At 41.9% G+C, this 19,145-nt stretch overlaps 1 protein-coding gene and 1 non-coding gene across 5 annotated transcripts; one reads left to right on the top strand and one right to left on the bottom strand.

The window, feature by feature from the left end:
* The first annotated feature begins 3,634 nt into the window (after positions 1–3,634).
* On the top strand, positions 3,635–3,773 carry LOC133917245 (small nucleolar RNA Z247). The gene has a single exon (XR_009909648.1). It is a non-coding gene; the product is annotated as a small nucleolar RNA Z247 (small nucleolar RNA).
* Positions 3,774–14,221: 10,448 nt separating this feature from the next.
* Positions 14,222–17,335, bottom strand: LOC133916264 (uncharacterized). 4 transcript variants are annotated; one of them, XM_062359871.1, is made up of 7 exons: positions 17,184–17,335; positions 16,970–17,056; positions 15,068–15,124; positions 14,860–14,907; positions 14,708–14,764; positions 14,487–14,548; positions 14,222–14,400 (listed from the first exon to the last, which is right to left on the bottom strand). In XM_062359871.1, exons 2-6 carry the CDS (start codon positions 17,015–17,017, stop codon positions 14,495–14,497), a joined length of 264 nt encoding a protein of 87 aa, XP_062215855.1. In that variant the 5' UTR covers positions 17,018–17,056; positions 17,184–17,335; the 3' UTR covers positions 14,222–14,400; positions 14,487–14,494. The 4 variants fall into 4 exon arrangements, with proteins under 4 accessions (XP_062215855.1, XP_062215857.1, XP_062215856.1 ...); XM_062359873.1 differs by having other exon boundaries at positions 17,141–17,295; XM_062359872.1 differs by having other exon boundaries at positions 16,970–17,094; positions 17,184–17,286.
* Positions 17,336–19,145: the final 1,810 nt, after the last annotated feature.

The raw sequence follows: 19,145 nt of genomic DNA, 5'->3' as shown, positions 1-19,145 counted from the left end.
GAAATTCCCCGCGGGTTGCCCAGGAGCAGGGCCCATTGCTATCCCTGCTCCCATTGCTGCGGGATGGTGGGCGTCAGGCAGCGCGCGCCTCCATACGCAGGCAAGCGAACAAGCGAAGCCCAACTCCCTGTTCCCCGGCGCGCGGAGAGGCAGGCATGTGACCTGGCCTAACTTGGCTGACCTTGGGGCCCACCCGCGCCGGGCCCAGCTTAATTGTGGGTTCACGTGGGCCTACGGCCACTAACGGCAGCGCCCAGGTGGCCCCACCAGCAGCGCCGGGCCAGGGAGGGCCATACAAAGCTAGAAAGCCCAAAGGAGAACCCAACCAACAGTGCCGAACAATGATGGTTCATCCTTCGGTCCTGCCAGCGCCGCCGGCGCTATTTGTCAATGACATGTGGGTCCGCTCCAGTGGGCCATGAATGTCAGTGGTACATGGCTGGTGCTGTTGGTTGGCTCCGATTGGCGGCCTTGGGTCCCTTCTCCTCGGAGTTTCATCTTCTCGTCGCTATCGGGCTCTGGCTCTGTCCTCTCCGCTTCTCTCCTGTCTCATGATATCATCTACGGCATTGCGCCAATGCCAAGTTACTAGTAGTCTAGTCCTACGTCAATAGAATACAGTAGATAGAGAGAGAAAGCGAGTAGCGAGGAGGGTCCCGGTGTAGCTGACAGCAGAGTACGTATTGTCACCGGCGTCCATCCCATGCAGATGCAGCACTGGCTATTGCACCATGATGAGCTGAGATATGACAATGTCCTTGCCATTTGATTTGTCTCCCCCCCTCTCTCTCTCTCAATCAAACACACATGTTCTCTCACGCTGCAGAGAGAGGCCCTCTCCCCATGACCTTATCTACCAACGTACCTGCCTCGGTTATCCATGGTGTCATGTGCATGGTTTCACACCAAGAGACTGAGGGCGCGCAAATAGTCTTCATCGACTAGCGACTACGCTACGTACGCATGGCTCATCAGGCGTTGTCGATCTGATTCTGACCGGGCTGTCCCTCGAGGGCACGGGCGCCACGGGTAGTTCTCAGTTTTCAGGCGCAGAGCGCAGACTGTATGCGACGATCGAGATCTAGCAAATGATTGGTCGGGCGACGCATGGCGTGGGCCCCGCCTGCCAGCAGCTGTTGGCTAACAAAGTCCGTCCTTGCCTCCTGGGACACTGGGATCTGCTTTGTCCCGGCGCATGCACAGGGGAGGGGACCAGGGGGTATGCATCTATTTATTAGCAATATGAAAATTATATTTGTTATCCTCAAAAAATAAATTAATAATCTAACATCTAGAATTAATAGACTAATGTTGTTTTACACTATACATACATGTAGATTTTGGTTGTCTGCTAGTCAAACTATGCGCCTGATTTCTAACTCATACCATTGTATTTTTTTTTTGACAACAACTCTTTAATCGCAGAATTAGACATACTATTCATGTTGATAGAACTAACATAAACCTTATGTTTTTTTAGCCGAGCAACATATTGCTAAAAAACTTAAAAGGTCACTGGCATATACACTCATTTTTATGTATTATATATGTTCAAGTATTATATACCTTTTTTAACACAAATTTATTACACATGGGTTATTGTGAATGCATGTAACAATTTTTTTTTTGCCAACTTTACTAAATTAAAGCGTTTGTCCTTAATAGTTATGATTCATGTTCCATTAGCTTTAGTTGTTTTCAGCTATAGAGATTTTTTTAGCAACTTTTATGGTAGACTCATATCGAACTAACAAAGTCAATATCAGGATATTGAATAGATATATATCATCATTCATTATATAAAAGATCATATATTTACTATTGTGGTGAACATATATATGAACACGAATAAAGATATTTTAAGTGATCATGAAAAATTGATTCATCTCAACATCTATATTTTATTCTTCTAAAACTGATTCAAATTTATCCATCTTCAGCTCTCCTACTATCCAATCTTAGCTCCGCCTGTCCATGTACCCGGACGTCAAGATCGACGAGCAGCTAGCAGCTGCCTAACTTTGGCACGCACGCAGCATGGATGATGGATCTCGTATCCTCGTGCATCTGCGCGCGTAATATGCTGTGCAAGAAGTGTTGCTGGAAGGTTTTGGATGGACGTACCGCGTACGTGCGTGGTCGCGCCAAAGTTTGAAATTTTGGCAAGGCTCGAAGACGATCTCAATCACCATGCAGCATCTTGCAGGTCGCAATGTGCAGCAGCAGCAGCAGTTCCGGCTCTTTTTTGGTCCACAGCCCACACCGTAGTCTCGTGTGACCGGTGCCAGGGCTTCCTGCATCTTCAAGCTGCGTGCTTGGACTACCCGCACAGAGCCACAGACGGCGCATAAATGCAGATGCAAAAAGTGTGTTTGGTTAATGGTTTTTGCAGTCTTCTTTGGTGAAATTAGAGAGAAGATATATAGAGATTAAGTTTTGCAGTCCAAGGCGGACCCAGCCCAAAATTATAGGTAGGGCGGAGTCGCCTGCTCCGCCATGAATCAACGCCGTCGGGGATGAAAAATATGGTGCAGAGAGATCAACGTGGAGGTCTCGCCGCCGGAAAGGTAGGGCGGCCGCCCTACCTCGCCCTATTGGTCGGTCCGCCTATGAGTCCATCAGATAACTGAACCCTGCAGTGACCTCCTACTCACTGGCATCATATTCAGGCTTTCACCTCCCCATATGCATGCACGTGTAGTTTCTGTGATCTCTCTGGGCTCTGGCATCAATCGGCTTGCGACACCTAGACCTGGCCACCTGACGATCTTAATAAGTTTAACAAGTCACTGGTGACCACCGTTAAGAGATAGAGTTTAATACAATCAGTTGGTTGTTTAGAGATAGATTTAGGTTGTTAATTGATTGTATTTGGAGCTGTCTTGGACTCTGTTGTTTATCTTCAGAAGCTGACACTGTTGTTTATCTTCAGAAGCTGGATCGGATACTATTGCCGTCTGGCAATATCTGGCAGTATAAATACAGTAGACTGTCAACCATTGTTGGTACCATAATTTCCATCTCTTTGGTATCATTTTACATAGTATCAGAGCCTCCTCTCCATCTACATCCAATTTTCTCTCTACTTCATCGTCATTAGCATGTTGATGACAAACACTGCTTCGGCCAGCACGTCGACAACAACAGGATTGATAATTTCAGCCGGAGGGTTATTGCCGACCCCCTCATATGGCCATCTGATCAACATAAAGTTGATGCATGATAATCACCTACTATAGAAGGCACAAATTCTCCCAATCCTCCAAGGCCAACAACTCCTCGGTCTTGTGGAAGGCACCGATGTTGCATCCAACAAAACGATGACCATGACCAATGAAGAAGGCGCCACCCAATCCCCAAATCCAAAGTACACCGTCTGGCTTCAGCAAGACCAGATGGTCCTCAATACTCTGTTGGTGTCGCTCTCTCCAGAAGTGCTCTCCTAGGTTCTCTTCATGAGTTTGTCGGCACAAGTTTGGTCAGCACTTGAAGATATGTATGCATCCCAGTCTCATGCAAGGGTTATGCAACTTCGGAAGCAACAAGAGCTACAATCCAGAGAAAGGATCTCTCCATGACAGATTACTTTCACAAGGTGAAATCACTAGTAGATACATTGATGGTTGCTGGTCACCCATTGAGGGAAGAAGAAATTGTCATCTATATGCTTATAGATCTAGAATCAGATTATGACCCCTTGGTCATCTCGCTCACAATGAGAACCGAACCAATTGGGCTTACTGACCTTTATGCGCATATGTTGAGCTTTGAACTAAGGCAAGAGTAGAACAACTCAGCATATCAAGTCGGTGGCTCTTCTGCAAACATTGCTTCATGTGGAGGCCGAGAAAATCGTGGATCTCGTGGTGGACGCAATGGTCGTGGAGGACGCGATTGTGGTCGCGGTGACAGACAACAACAATCATATCAGCGTAATAACATAGAGAACAAGGATTCTTGTTAGTTGTGTGGGAGATTCAACCACACGGCACTAGATTGCTACCATCGGTTTGATCACATGTATCAAAGTGAGGAGCCGTGCACGGGTTGCATTGCCTAATTACTTTGTTGATCCATTGTGGTATACAGACACATGAGCTACTGACCATATAATAGGAGAACTTGACAGGCTTTCGATTAGAGAGAAGTACAACGGCAAGGAACAAGTGCACACAACGAATGGATCAGGTATGCCTATTATCCATGTTGGCCAGTCCAAGTTTCATACTTCATGCAAAAATCTTGTCCCTAAATAATATCCTCTATGTCCTGACAACACATAAAAGCCTCTTATTTATCCATCCTTTAACTTCTGACAATAGTGTTTTTCTTAAATTTCATCATGATTATTTTCTTATCAAGGATCTCATCACGAAGAAGGCCCTTCTCAAGGCACCTGCATGGGCGGTCTCTATCATCTACCTACTAGGACATCGGCTAAGTCAAGGATTGCATTGTCAGCAGTCAAACCAAGCAGAGAACTTTGGCATCATCGACTTGGACACCCTTCTTTTTTAGTAGTAGATGCAATCCTAAGTAGTAATAAGCTTCCCTACAATAGTGAGTCAAATAAAAATGTCATCTGTGATGCATGTCAACTAGGCAAAAGTCACCAATTGCCCTATTCTAGATCTTTAAAGTGTCTAGCTCTCCTCTAGAGCTCTTATTCTCCGATGTATGGGGACATGAGCGTACCTCAGTCAATGGGAATAAATATTATGTCAGTTTTATAGACAATTTTAGTAAATTCACTTGGATCTATTTCATTAAGAGTAAAGCCGATGTTCCCAAAGTCTTTATTCAATTTTGAACCCATGTTGAGTGCTTGTTGAACAAAAGGATTCTTCACTTCCAGTCTGACTGGGGTGCAGAATACCAAAAGGTAAATTCCTTCTTTTACAAAATAGGGATATCTCATCGAGTTCCCTGTCCTCATACTCACCAACAAAATGGTGCAGCTGAATGTAAACATTGACAATGTAAACATTGACAATGTAAACATTGACACATTGTTGACATAGGTCTTTCCTTGTTTGCTCAAGCCTCCATGTCACTGTCCTTTTGGGATGAAGCCTTCGAAATAGCATGTTTCTTAATAAATCATCTTCCTAGCTGAGTTATCAATTCATCTACTCCTATAGAGTGTCTTTTTCAGACCAAGCAAGATTATACTTATCTGAAAACCGTTAGTTGTGCTTTGAGATTATATGGCTTTAGTCTTTATTGAAAGAGCTGGGAGTCTATCAGGAAAGAACACCTTGTCTATTGTGCGATAATCTTGGTGCTATGTATTTATGGGCTAATCCTAACTTTCACATAAGAACAAAGCATATTGAAGTTGATTTCCAATTTGTGTGAGAAAGAGTTGCTCAAAAGGTGCTTGAGATCAGATTTATCTCGTCACAAGATCAAGTTGTTGATGGCTTCACAAAACAGATTGGATATCAACAACTGAAGTGGCTGCGGCATAATCTCAACCTCATAGGTTTGTGATTGATGGGGCGCGTTAAGATATAGAGTTTGATACAATCGGTTGGTTGTTTAGAGATAGATTCGGGTTGTTAATTGATTGTAATCAGAGTTGTCTTGGACTCGATTGTTTATCTTCAGAACTTAGATAAGATTCTGTTACCGTTCGGCAATATCTGGTAGTATAAATACAGCAGGTCGGCAACCATTGTTGGCGTGGAAATTTCCATCTATTTGGTATTATTTTACAACCATCTCGTTCCCTTTCTTGTTGTTGCCACAACATCTCTGATCCTCAAACCTTAATATAATTATGACCCCCCCTACTTTCAACTGTAAATTTGTTTTCATGATGCTATTTCAAGGTAGACAAGATCTTACATGATGGGAAATGGGAAGACCGCAATGCCAACGGTAATGAGGATGAAGATCAGAAGCAGGATGAGGATGAAAATATGGAGGATAGAGAGAGCAAGAGGTCAAAGATTGACTTGAGAGGTGATAAGGCTAACTCCTCTGATAACAATAATAGGGAAGACGTTGTGCAGGAGGATCCTTCAATTTTTTACCAAGCTACAAAAGATGATGAGCACGTTAGAGCGATGTAAGGCTGAAATCATTATCGATAAGGCTGTCGATAAGCTATTTTATGAGCTAACAGACAAGATTATTGCAGAAGATAATACAATGATAGAAGACGGGAATAACGAGTTGGAATCATGTTACCCAGAAAACTCTCTTTGGAATGGTTTCTAATTTGCAGGGTGATGGAGATTTGCCTCTAGAATCTCCAATTTCTAAACCTGTGACGTTTGGTGGATCAAATCCTTTGATCGAGATGCATTCGGAAGGAGAATAGATTGATTCACTGGTGCTAGACTTGTCCAAACTATTTGCGGACCAACAAAGATGGCTGAAAAGGAGGCGGAATTGTTAATTGTCAATGCGGAGGCAACCAATGTGCGTATGTATTTGGCCACGGTTGATTCACTGACCGTGGCTCCGGTTCTTCCTGTGGCGTCAGTGGATAATGATGGAGTGACCACCGCACTGGACCGAGAGAGTGAGGTGATGCCTTCTCACATGGATGATCCTGGCGCTGATGTTGCAGTCGATTGAGATGGTGGGGCTGTGGAAGCATCTGATGCTGCTCAGGGGGCGTCAGAGTATTTGGTGCCTCTGGAGCCTTGGGCGACGGATGCTCCGGTGCTGCATGATCAAAGGATGCTAGAGGGTGTGGAGCTGTCAGGTGAGGATGTGTCTAGTTACGAGTGTGACACGATGGAGGCAGCCGTGCATGGCGTGGTCATGGACTCTAGCGCTATGCAGGGCGAGTAGGATGGTGTTTTTACTATTCCCGAATGTATGCTCCCTGAGGCTGTAGACCAAAATATGGCAGGGGCAATTATCACATCCACCGGGATGGAGGAGAAAAGCCGGTCGGGTGTGGCTATGGTTGCGGTGGGAGGCTACCTTACGATGTTCTGTGATGTGAGTAATCCTGCACTTGCAGAGGTGAATAATCAAGATGTGCCAGATCTTAGTACATTACCTCGCTGGGGGTTGCAAGCCTTATGCAAGGGCAATGGTGTTAGAGCTAATATGACCAATAAGGCTATGGCAGTAGCACTTTAAGAGCTTCCTGTGATTGATGGTTTGAGGGAGATTCTTGATAGGGCTAAGGAAGGGGTGGATGATGGAACAAAGGTCAGAACCAATGATGTGTCGATCTACACCATCCATGATGCAAACAAGGGCGGACTGAGATCAAGCAACACGGTTGTTGGAGATGAATGTAAAATGATCAAAGCTAAGCGTTTTATGGCAAAGTGTAATCTGGAGGAAGGTACGTATAATTCATTGTTTATTTATGTACCTTTGCCAGTTATTTTCTCTAATATTAAGAACCAAGGAGTTAGTATGGGTAGAGATGATAGAACAATCTACCAATTTGTTATCTCAATTAAAAACATAGAAATTGATAGATTATCAGTATCGGTTAAAACTCCTAGTTCTAATATTATCAAGAAAAATAAGGCCTTATCACCACCCTCTCATAATCTCAAGGATGATGGTGAGGATGACGAACTGGACGCAACCCTCAGTCAATATCATGATTTAGCTGAGGTCTTCGATGAAGAGGGTTTAGATCAAATATGCTATGATCTAAATGTGGTGACTAGAAAGAAAAAATCCAGTATCAGTAATAGTAAGGGGGAAGGTTGCTCGCCTCCTCAAGAAGCCAAACACTCAATCCAAATTAGTTCTATAATGAAAGAATTTTTTTGGAATAGCAGAGATCTAGAAGACTTGGCTAACCATAATTATATTTCGAACATAGTTAAAGAACAACACATTAATTTTCTCGCAATCATGGAATTAGGTAGAAGTAACTTTTCCGCTTCTACTCTCAATCATCTTTGTGGAGGCATGGATTATTTGTGGCATATCATGCCTCCAAGGGGTAGATCAGGTGGAATGATTATGGGGGTCAATACATCAATTTATGATATTGGTTCTATTGTAGAGGGAGATTTTTACTCAAAATTTTTCATAAAAAACAAAGATGATGGATTTACTTGGGCATTATATGCGATCTATGGACCTGCCTAAGATGAAGATAATATTATATTTCTTACGGAAATGGCTCAAGTGTGTTGTTTGGAATATAACCCAATGATTATAAGGGTGATTTCAATATCATGAGATGATCAGAGGATAAGAATAATGATAATTTTGATACTAGATGGCCCTGAATTTTCAATGCAATCATTGAGACATTGGATCTTCGGGAAATAGAAATGATTGGGATACAATATACATGGGCAAATGATTTAGTCCCCCCAACCTTTGAAAAGTTGGATCGTGTTCTAATGAGTACGGAGTGGGAATTGAAATATCGTAAGGTCACGGTTGAGGCACTTGATATATCCCGATCTGATCATACTCTATTATAACTCAATATGGGGGTTGTCTTCCATTATGGTAACCAACCTCAATTTAAACTTGAATTAGGGTGGTTGATCCGTGATGTTTTTCATGAAATAGTAACCAACATTTTGTAATCGGAACAATAAGGTAATAATTCTATCGAAAGATGGCAGAATAAAATCAGAGCGCTGCGCTAATATTTGAGGGGTTGAGCTAAACATTCATCAATGATACTCAAAAAGGAGAAGAAACAACTTACAATGAAAATTGATGAGTTAGATAAGAAGGAAGAGTATAATCCTTTAACGCCTAATGAGATGGCTTTCAAGCATTATCTTAATGAAAGGCTAGCTCACATTCTTAGAGAAGAAGAGCTCAAATGGTACCAAAGAGCTAAGGTCCAAGAGCTACTAGATGGAGATGCTAATACTAAATATTTCCAATTAGTAGCTAGTGGGAAACATAGGAAGAAGAGAATTTATAAGCTGGAACAAGAGGAGGGTGTCATTGTCGGAGACACCAACCTTAAGAAATATATTACAAAGTATTATAAGGGTTTGTTTGGTGAACTTGAAGATAATAATTTTGCAATGGATGAGTCAATAAGACATGATATTCCCAAGTTTGTCGTAGTGAAAATGAGATACTTACGACCCCTTTTGAGGAGGACGAGATATGAAGGGAAATCTTTCAAATGGAGCATAATAAAGCTCCTGGCTCAGATGGTTTCTCAGCTGAATTTTACCAAGTATTTTGGGAAGTCATAAAAAATTATCTCTTGGATATGTTTAGGGATTTTCACTCTAGAGAATTTTCTCTCTTCAGCTTGAATTTTGGCGTGATTACACTTCTCCGTAAAAAAATTATTGCGTTGAAAATCCAAGAGTACTGTCCTATATGCCTTCTTAATGTTAGCTTTAAATTTTTTATGAAAGTTGTCACTAATCGAATTAACATTGTGGCTGGAAAAATAATCAGTCCTACGCAAACAACCTTCTTGCCTGGTCGTAATATAATGGAAGGGGTCATAATACTCCATAAGACCATCCATGAATTGCATAGGGAAAAGTAGAATGAGGTGATTTTTAAGATAGATTTTGAGAAGGCATATGATAAAGTGAATTGGTCCTTTCTCCAACAGCCTTTGAGAATGAAAGGTTTTTAGCACAATGGTGTGACTGGATCCAAAATATTGTATCTAGGGGGCATGTAGGAATTAAGGTCAATGATGAAGTTGCACATTATTTTCAAACTCATAAAGGACTAAGACATGGTGATCCTCTCTCACCTATTCTCTTCAATATTATAGCTGATATGCTAGCGGTACTAATATCAAGAGCTAAAGAGGATGGATAGATCAATGGAGTTGTTCCACACCTAGTGGATGATGTTTTATCAATTTTACAATATGCAGATGACCCTATCATCTTTATGGATCATGATACTGGAAAGGCTAAAAATATGAAGCTCATACTTTGTGTGTTTGAGCAACTCTCGGGCTTAAAGATAAACTTCATAAGAGTGAGCTCTTCTATTATGGTGATGCTAAAGAATGTGAGGATCAATACGCATAATTATTTGGTTGTGATATTGGGCAGTTACCCTTTCGATACCTTGGTATTCTAATGATACAGAAGAAACTAAGGAATAGGGATCAGAGAGGAGTTGAAGAGAGGTTAAGAAGAAAATGAGCAGTTGGAAGGGGAAAATTATGTTTGCAGGGGTCCGATTAGTGCTCATCAACTCAATCTTAAATTGTCTCCCTAGTTTTATGATGTCATTCTTTGAGGTTTCCCAGGGAGTGCTTGAAAGATTGGACTATATTCGATCAAGATTCTTTTGGTAAAGGAATAACCACAAGAAGAAATATAGACTTGCTAGATGGAATATTCTTTGCCAACCAAAAGAACAGGGAGGACTTGGCATTGTCGATCTCTCGGTTAAGAATATTTGCCTTCTTAGCAAGTGGCTTTATCGGCTACTTAATGAGGATGGGGTATGTCAAATAATGCTTAGAAACAAATATCTTTGCGGTAAAACTATTACCCAGATGGAATGGAAACTAGGTGATTCTCATTTCTGGTCAGGGCTCATGAAAGTAAAAAATGACTTTCTCAAATAGGGTTCCTTCCATGTTCAAAATAGCTGTCAGACCAGGTTCTAGAATAATAGATGGTTGGATAGTACTTCTCTCAATGTTTCTGATATTGTATAATGGAAACAAGCCACAATGTCAGAGGTAATGCGATATTTACCGCTAAACCTCTCCTTTCGGAGACCGGTTGTAGGAGATAAATTAATTGCTTGGCAACATATGGTGTCACAAATAGCTTATGTTCAATTATGTAATGAACAAGATATTTTTAGTTGGGATTTGCAAGCACATGAACTATTCTCAGTTCAATCCATATATAACCAAATGATATTACGATCTACCATTATCACTGCCAAATGTCTGTGGAAACTTAATATTCCACTAAAGATTAAGATTTTCTTGTGGTACCTAGATAGAGGTGTTCTTTTGACCAAGGATAATCTGTTCAAAAGAATCTAGAATGGAAACCAAAAGTGTTGTTTTTGCAATCATAACGAAACCATTAGTCATCTTTTCTTTCAATGCCATTTTTCTGGAACTTGTTGGCAAATAATATATATTGCCTTAAGTATTAAAAAACATAACAGTACGAGTCACATTATGGACAGTTGGCTAAGAGAAAAGGGAGCGAGAATTAAGAACAAGATACTAGTGGGGATAGCAGCATCTTTTAGTTAATTTGGCTCTGTTGAAATGATATAATATTCAAACATACTCCTAATATAACCATATTGCAGGCAATTTTCAGGGGGACCTGTTGGTTGCGGTTCTGGAGGCTGCTTCAGAAGGAGGATCAAAAGGAAGAATTCTTGAAGGCTTGCCATGCTTTTGAGGTGGTGACCATGGGTATGTTCACCAAGAATAGGTGGAGGCTTAATTATAGGATTTGTGGCTAATCCTCATGGCTACCTTTTGTTTGTTTTCCTTAGGCCTAGCAAAAAACCAAGACTGGGAATCGAACCTGAAATACCCGAGACCGAGACCGAAATACTCGATGATCAAAATTTCGGGTAGTATTTAGGATACAGGGCCTATATGACTAACATTTTTATGTTGCTTCGGTCAGGTTTCTTGGGTACCCGAAATACCCAACCTTTTGCGCTTTTGGCTCAGGCCCAGTTGCACTTGCACTGTCAGGCCACATGCCCACCTCCGTCACTATCAGGCCACCTGCCCACCTTCGCCACGCCCACACTGGAACCCTAGGTGCCACTTGCCCACCTTCGTACTGCGACACACTCCTGTCCGCCCTAGTCCCGACGATGCGTTGCATCTCGTCCGCCTGACGACGCAATCTCGTCCGCCAGTCCCGATAACAGCAGCTTCGCTCGAATTTTGCAATGTGTGCCTTATTTCCATCACCTTCTCTTCTAGAGTTCTAGCAGTATAGCAAAACATTGTATTTCCTTCCCATTTTTGTTCTTTAATCTTGTCTGGTGTTTTTGTGTGTTGAAATATGCTGAAATGCTGCTGAAATCATGTGTTTTAAGTGATGGAATGTTGCTAAAATGCTGCTGATTGCCTAGAACTATTGCTATGCTGATCGGGTATTTTGGGTACCCGAACTAAAATTTCGGGTACCAAATTTTTGGTGACCGAATTTTTGAACCATATTTCGGGTACTAATTTCAGAAGACCGAAATTCAAAAAATCCAAAATACCCAAACCGAACTTTCGAGTATACCCGAACGCTCAGGTTTAGTTTTCCTTCGGATCCTTTACATCTTACATGATGAGCCTATGTAATAATGAATGAGAGGCATGGTGCGTCGTACGACGTGAAATACCTTTTATTTCCTTTCCTTCTTATCCTTAAATCGTTCAAAATAAGACTATGTAATAGTAATGAACAAGAAGCTCTATATATCGGTTGATGCAAAATGCTAGAATTAATTCCTTTTTATCTAAAAATGATGTTGGGTGTGCCTGGGTCTCACAATTTTAATAGGTTCTGTTCCAACCTTTCCCAACCATACAAACACAACTTTGCATGGATCAATGCACTTGCGTCCGGATCCACCATTGCAAAATGCACCATGCATGCCATTATTGCCAGCCAATCCAGTTACCTATGAGCAAATGACTTGGAAAAAGATGAGACCAAAGATCTTATCGTAACCACATCATTGCAGCTTTATAAAGATCACGCGATCCGATAAATTACTAATCAGCATCCCGCAAAAGGCAAAAGTGAAGGCGATCGATCTTAATTTTTCAACCTGGTCAATCATGGAATGATGCTGCAACTTTGAATCCAATCAGGCAGGACATGAGATAGATCAACATGATGATTATATATGACCGGTTCTCGGTCATATGAACTCATGGGTTCTCCTATCAACAATGCCTTGTGAAATAAAGAAAGCAGACAGTCATATCAGGCCTTTAGCTTTTCCCCACTTTGAAGAAAGGAAAACAAATTCGTCCTTAGTTTATCAAATGACTCATGGTGAACACGAGTGAGTTTTAAAATGGTGTGGAGCAGGTAAACAGCAGGCTAAAAGAGTCCTATAGGTAATAAAATATGAGATCTTTTTTAGAGTATGACAGAGCAAAGCCACAAGATCCAAAGCTGAAAGGGATGGTGCTGGTCCTGCTTTCTTTTTATGCAATGGCATGAAAAATTGAAACGTACTCACTAGTGGGTCTGTCATAGCTCCCCTTCGTGATCTATATTGTATATAGAGTTTATATGATAAAATAAAATAGTTTATTTTTTTATTTTTAATTTAAAATAAAAATTAGATGACTTAACTAAATTACTTTAATCCACCTATAACTTCAGATCTAAGATTTTTTAAAACTAGATTTGATCTACTTAAAAAATATTAAATATAGAGCTGTGCTAAACAGGGGCCTAGACAGATAGATAGAGTGCTACTGAGCAGGACATAGGAAAAGGAAGAGGAAAAGAAAGGATGAAATGTATGTATGTGTAGTAGACTAGTAGTGCAGCAGGTGGGTCTCTGGTCTGGTAGACAACTGTAGAGGTGAAAAAGGACTAGCCGGCTACGAGTGTGATGAGTATGTGAGCTGCAAGCTCACCAAGTGTACGTAGAGCGGCTTGTACCTTGTACTTGCTGTATACTGTCCAAGTAAAGCTTGCGAGAGTGCAAACGAGGCACCGCAGTGTACTCGCCCGTTTGTATCTGTACGTACCCTGATGCACAAGCCTGGCCAGAAAGCTTTGCATCTAGCTACAGGGTTACATGTTCACGGGAGGTGTGTCTTTGTGGTGTGCTCTTTGCATGCTTGTGCACGAGAAGCCTGAAAGTGCAGTGCTGTGTGTAGAGGAATGGGAATGTACAAGTGAAACACATGCACAGCAAATTGAGGCAGCGCAGTGTGGTGCTTTTGCGAGACTGAACACCGGTTGACTGGATCAAATGCTATTTGTAAGTTGAATGAGTGCATCAATTGTACCTATACTATGGTAGATTATTTTTTTACAGTTCTTAATAGATTAGTTAATGGTTGAATCATTTGTGATCAGAATTGACCCAAACGCTTGTGAAATTTCGTAATGCCATAATTTTTTTGGAGGAACCAGATAGAGTTTGCGGCTACCGATTGGGCGGAGAGGTGATAGGCCCAGTACTAGTTGGGCTGGAAGCAGGCAACCCGTGGTTGACTGATTGTAGCCCAATAAGCTTACGGCATTGCTAGGACTCTTAGATTTTTTTCTCCTTTTCTTCGAGCGAATCTAACTAGAGTTCGAACACAAAATGCCATCTAACTTAAGCATGATACTGATAATTAGCGCCGAGGTTACAACTGCCAAGAAGCCAAATTGCATTTTTTGAGTTTCTGATTTATTCCTACCATATAGGACCAGCTAAACATTAATCCGTGCTCGAGATCTTTCCATCTTGCCTCCGAGCTCTCCAGCTGCTGCAACGTGAGGCCTACACGAGGAAGCAAGGATGGTCATGTCTCGTGGTGTTCCGCTCATAGCTCTGCGTGATGCTGCAGTTTTTGAAGGTCAGCTTACCGTGCGTCTCAGCTTGAAGCGCAGGTCGGCTTACGAGGGGGGAGCTGGTGGTGAGGCGTTCTCTGAATCGAAAGAGAAACAAATAGTAAATTAGCAAGTTGTCAAAATGAAGATATCTGATGGATCCATTCAGCTGAATTCCACCAAAAAATCATTCAGCTGAACTTTATTTTGGAGTTCAGTCATTCAGCTGAACGGAAGGTTATCATTTTTGCACTAACCTTTAGCTTGGGCTTCAGAGACTCAACGGCAGCACTTGTGCTGCTGTTTGCAGATTGCTGCAAAAGGGATGCCAAGAAGAGCAGGTTCAGATACAGTCTAAAGTAGTGTCATGGGTGAATATTTGAGTGACGATTTTGTCCTCTTTGCTTACCTTGCCGAGCACCCAATCTGCAGAATCGAAGTAGGCGCGCTCGTGATCCTGAATCAGCACGCAGGTGCGAGATAAAAGGAAACGATCAATGCTGCTAGCGTGCCTAGTTTCCGCAGAGAGTACTAATAGCATTCGTGTTGTTTGGTAGCAATAGCATGCAAGAAGAGATGTTATATTCCTAAGTTTTTTTTTGTCTGAAAGTCCGTACCTTGGATATCAAAGGCTTCTTGGGTGCAATTCCTACATACTTCTTCTCAATGCATGCCTGCAAAATTAATCAAGACATCAGAAACTCAAAGCCTGTACCAAATACGTGCGAGAATCCAAGTTAACCACAAAACCACTACAGACCGAGTCAACACAGACGGCTAAAAACGCTGCTGCACCATGTGTCTGTGATAACCGGTATCATCCTATTTGTGATATCCCGTCTGCTTTGCGACATTCTGTAGTAGCGAACAAACCTACTTCTGAGCTCCCCTCAAAAAGAAAAAATATCTAGTTCTGAAGCTGTGTGCCGAGACATTGAACTTCTTCCAGGGGAAACAGGGAAGGCTTATCCGTTTGTTCAGGGGTCAGCGCAACATGCCGGTACAGATACAGATGCTTCTTCAGTGGGCTGACATGATGGCATGGCATGATACACACACCACACTAAACCATGTTTCTGGCATCTACCCCTGCCTTTTTGACCACCCATTTAATCATGATTCACGACTAAGAAAAGAGGATCGGCCGAAAGCAATTCGTCGGCTCATGGATTGGATTGCATTGCATTGCGCCCACAATGACAAAAACAGCCATCTCTTTCGACCCCTCACACGGCCAATGAATCATCCCAAGGATGGATGCTGCTGCGCGATGTGGTTGCTTTTGATCCACCAAAAGCATGTGACCGATCTACTGACGGCGATCCCTTAACAACGCCATGAAAACGACAGCGTTCCAGAAACCCTGCTGCTTGAAGGGCTGTTTCATCGCTCATGCACTGATGCACAATCCATGCAGATGCAGTTGCAAAGGTGATATTCTCAGGCATGCAGTCAGCTCATCAGTAAAAAAAAAAAAAAAAATCAGTAGCTAAAGGGCAGCACTGGTCCATCACTGACAGTACAAAGGCCACAACCTCACGTTTGTTCAGAACCTCAGAAGTTTCAGTCAATAGATTCTTGGTTTGAAGAACAGGTTGTGTAAAGTTTAGCTTGCTTTCGATCCTTCATTCCTTCCCAGTTATTAAATAAACGTGGTGTGCGCGATCAACAAAAGCAGTTTATTAAACATAATCTATAGCGGTATTAGTAGTAGATAGTGCAGAATCTTTAAATGCTTTGGACATGGCAGGTTTGCAAGTAGGTGCTGAGGATAAGTGCGACTTAATCTAGACATTAGGTAATGTTCTGTATTTACTTTTTTAGTGGTTAAACCTGCAGTTTTGCAGTAAATGCACAATTAAGACCAAATAAAGGTGCATCAATTTGACACTATGGTTTCAGAAATCTGAAGATTTCCTTCTTCACCGACAAATTTCCAATCTTAGCAGTTAGCACTTAGAAGTAAATACGAGATATTTCCCCCCCTTTTTTTTATATAGAAAAGGGTAATTTGAAATAGGCACTGTAACCTCGTATCCCCTTCACCCTCTGGTTCTTAACTTAAGATGCTGAAAATCGTACATTTGCAGGGGAAAAAGAAAAGGTTAAGAAGGACTACTCCATTTATCTTGGGAAGTTGAATGAACGCTGAACAGAGTTCGGGATAATAATAAGAACAGCTTCAGGCCAAAAAAAAAAAAAAAACTCACTATTCAAAATTAGGTAATTTGAACGGTAAATTTAAATCAGACATTTTCTTTCTTGATTCAAGCATTGCTTTGTGAAAGCGTGAGCTCCCCATCTATGACCTATCTCTGTACTATTAAGTTCAGATCCCCTCAATTTCGAAGGTCAAGCAAGATAGTATGGCGTCAAAGTAGGGAATGAACAAGGCATGCATATGCAATGTCTTTTCAATGTAATAGGAAACCACAGGAGGAGAGCATCCGAACTGTAATCTGTATTCTTGATCCTTTTTTGCATCCCGCAATCAATTCAAAGAAGTTTTGTCAAGTTACCTCTTCCTCCATAGAGGCCGATGACTTAGCTCCACCGCAGCCTGCCATCTCTTGCTCTCGTCCTCGTCCTCTTCCTATCTCCCTCCCCTGCAAGAAACAACAGCACTGCAAGTTTCGGTGCCTGACTGAACGAAAGACAACAAAGAAGAAGAAGAAGAAGATGAAACAAACATCGGCATGAAAAGAGGGAGGCGTTGGGTTGTTGAGGAAGAACCTTGTGCGCTCTTTGCAGTGAGATGGAGACGGAAGACAAGGAGAAGCGAGGCGTTTATGCCGAGTGGCAAACCGATATATATAGAGCCTGTACGGGGAGAGGGGCAGAGAGCTCGCACAAACAGCACGAAATGGCACACATGTATCACTCGGTTTTCTAATCGAAACGAGGGATCCTCAGCAATTGCAGCATGAAAGCTACAGCGCCCGACTGGATCTCGAGCGCTGTTCCTCGATCCAACGGCTGTCCGAGGAAGATACGGCGCTAGACGTAGCATCGTGTACGCTTCGGCAAAAGCATGTATCCTTGGGTCGGCGTGATGGTGTTCTTATCTCCCTGGTGACACGCCAACAACATGCTGATGCATGCTTCGACGTGTATCCTAATGCATGCTTGCGTACGTGTGTATGTGTGTCTGTTCTCCAACCGTGAATAGAGGACGATCGAAGAGCGATTTGGCAAGGGACACGTGAGGCCGTTCCCAAATCTAATTAGTGAGACGTGAAGACCTGAGCGAGACGTGGCGTGCAAAATCTAGGTGAGAGTCAGGTGGGTGATCTAATTAGCGGACGGGAAAACCCCATGCCAAGACCGCTAAGTTTGTGTAGTGGCATGCATGCTTGCACGTCGCAAATTTCAAGATATATTTATTTATTCAAAAAGAGTTTTAGAAACATGCAATATGCGTGCACATGTTTATACTCATGTGTTTGTATACTTAGTCTTTTAATTTGGATGGTATGGTTTGTTCGATACAAGCTTGATGTATATAACTCAGTATGACTATGTTCATGGCAGGTGCTAATACTACCAGCGACGGGCAATATCGAGACTTAGCTCATATAGTCCCTTAGTTTATTTTTCTAAGCTGCTTATGTTGTCGTTTCCAAACACCGGAGTTGGGGAGCTTTCAATCTGCTGCAACCACCTGATCGCTCGGTTCTGGTGGAGCCACCCGAGTTGTGTATTTGCAGTATGTGTCTTACGTACATGCTGTCTGTTTGCAGTATGACCATGTTTAACTGGCTTGGTGTATATAACTCAGTGCCTGTACGTATTTCTACCCATGTGTTTGTATACGTGCGTGTGCCATGTGTACGTAAATATCACGTGTAAAATGTATAAATATTACCATTTAATTGTACTTTATCTTTGTCTCGTAAATTTTCTGGCTCTCCTTCTGACCAGCGCGTCATGCTCTCTAGTTCTAGCCACAGTTTTCCTTTACCTTTCCTTTGTGGTTTATTCTCCCGTTGGATTGTAGCGACATGGTTTGATCCTCATGTGCTCCAAAAAATCCGATTCAATTGTGTCATTGTCTCCTTTCCCCCCTTGGATTCTTAGTCAGCTGCTGCTGTGATATATTCTCACGCGTGCGTGCTTTGCTCCCCTGTCCATGCTCTCGCTTCGCTTTGGCAAGTTGACCATCAGCTGTCGGATGGCATGCCGGTCAAAATTATGGCGAGTGCCTATCTTGGTGTGTCAATTCATGCTGCAAATCAATTCCCTCTATATACCTAAAAAAGTCATGCTGCAAATCTCGCAAAGTGTCAAGAAACACAAAATTCCGGTGAGTGCCCTATCCCGAATCATGCACCTGAGGATACATGCATCTTCCAATAGCAAGGTGCCATAATTCCTCGCCCTGTCGCGCTTCCAATATTGATAACTAGAAAGATGGCTCACGTTAATAGTATGGTTAGTCATATTATAATATTTTATTATAATAATCTTTGATTAAAAATTAATATATTTAGTTTTTTAAGGTTAGTGTCATTTAGTTATAGAACAAATAAAATTAAAAGAAGAGATAAAAATAATATTAGTGGAAAAGAAAATTATTTAGGCTCTAAAATTATATCCGAATCGTATATATGTATTTGTTCGATTCATATATATTTTGATCAACTACCAAAATCGTGTGTCAGGTGTAGTCAACCTAATCAAAATTAAAATATGTTT

Source organism: Phragmites australis, chromosome 4 (genome assembly GCF_958298935.1).
Source record: "Phragmites australis chromosome 4, lpPhrAust1.1, whole genome shotgun sequence".
Lineage (NCBI taxonomy): Eukaryota > Viridiplantae > Streptophyta > Magnoliopsida > Poales > Poaceae > Phragmites > Phragmites australis.
This window is presented reverse-complemented; position numbering and strand designations above follow the sequence as displayed.

Bases quoted from the DNA above. Each gene is read 5' to 3' on its own strand.
- LOC133916264 (XM_062359871.1), bottom strand. From the start codon at position 17,017: ATGGCAGGCTGCGGTGGAGCTAAGTCATCGGCCTCTATGGAGGAAGAG. The intron at 15,125-16,969 runs GTAACTTGACAA...TTAATTTTGCAG, and splicing joins CGGCCTCTATGGAGGAAGAG to GCATGCATTGAGAAGAAGTA. The intron at 14,908-15,067 runs GTACGGACTTTC...GTGCTGATTCAG, and splicing joins AGAAGCCTTTGATATCCAAG to GATCACGAGCGCGCCTACTT.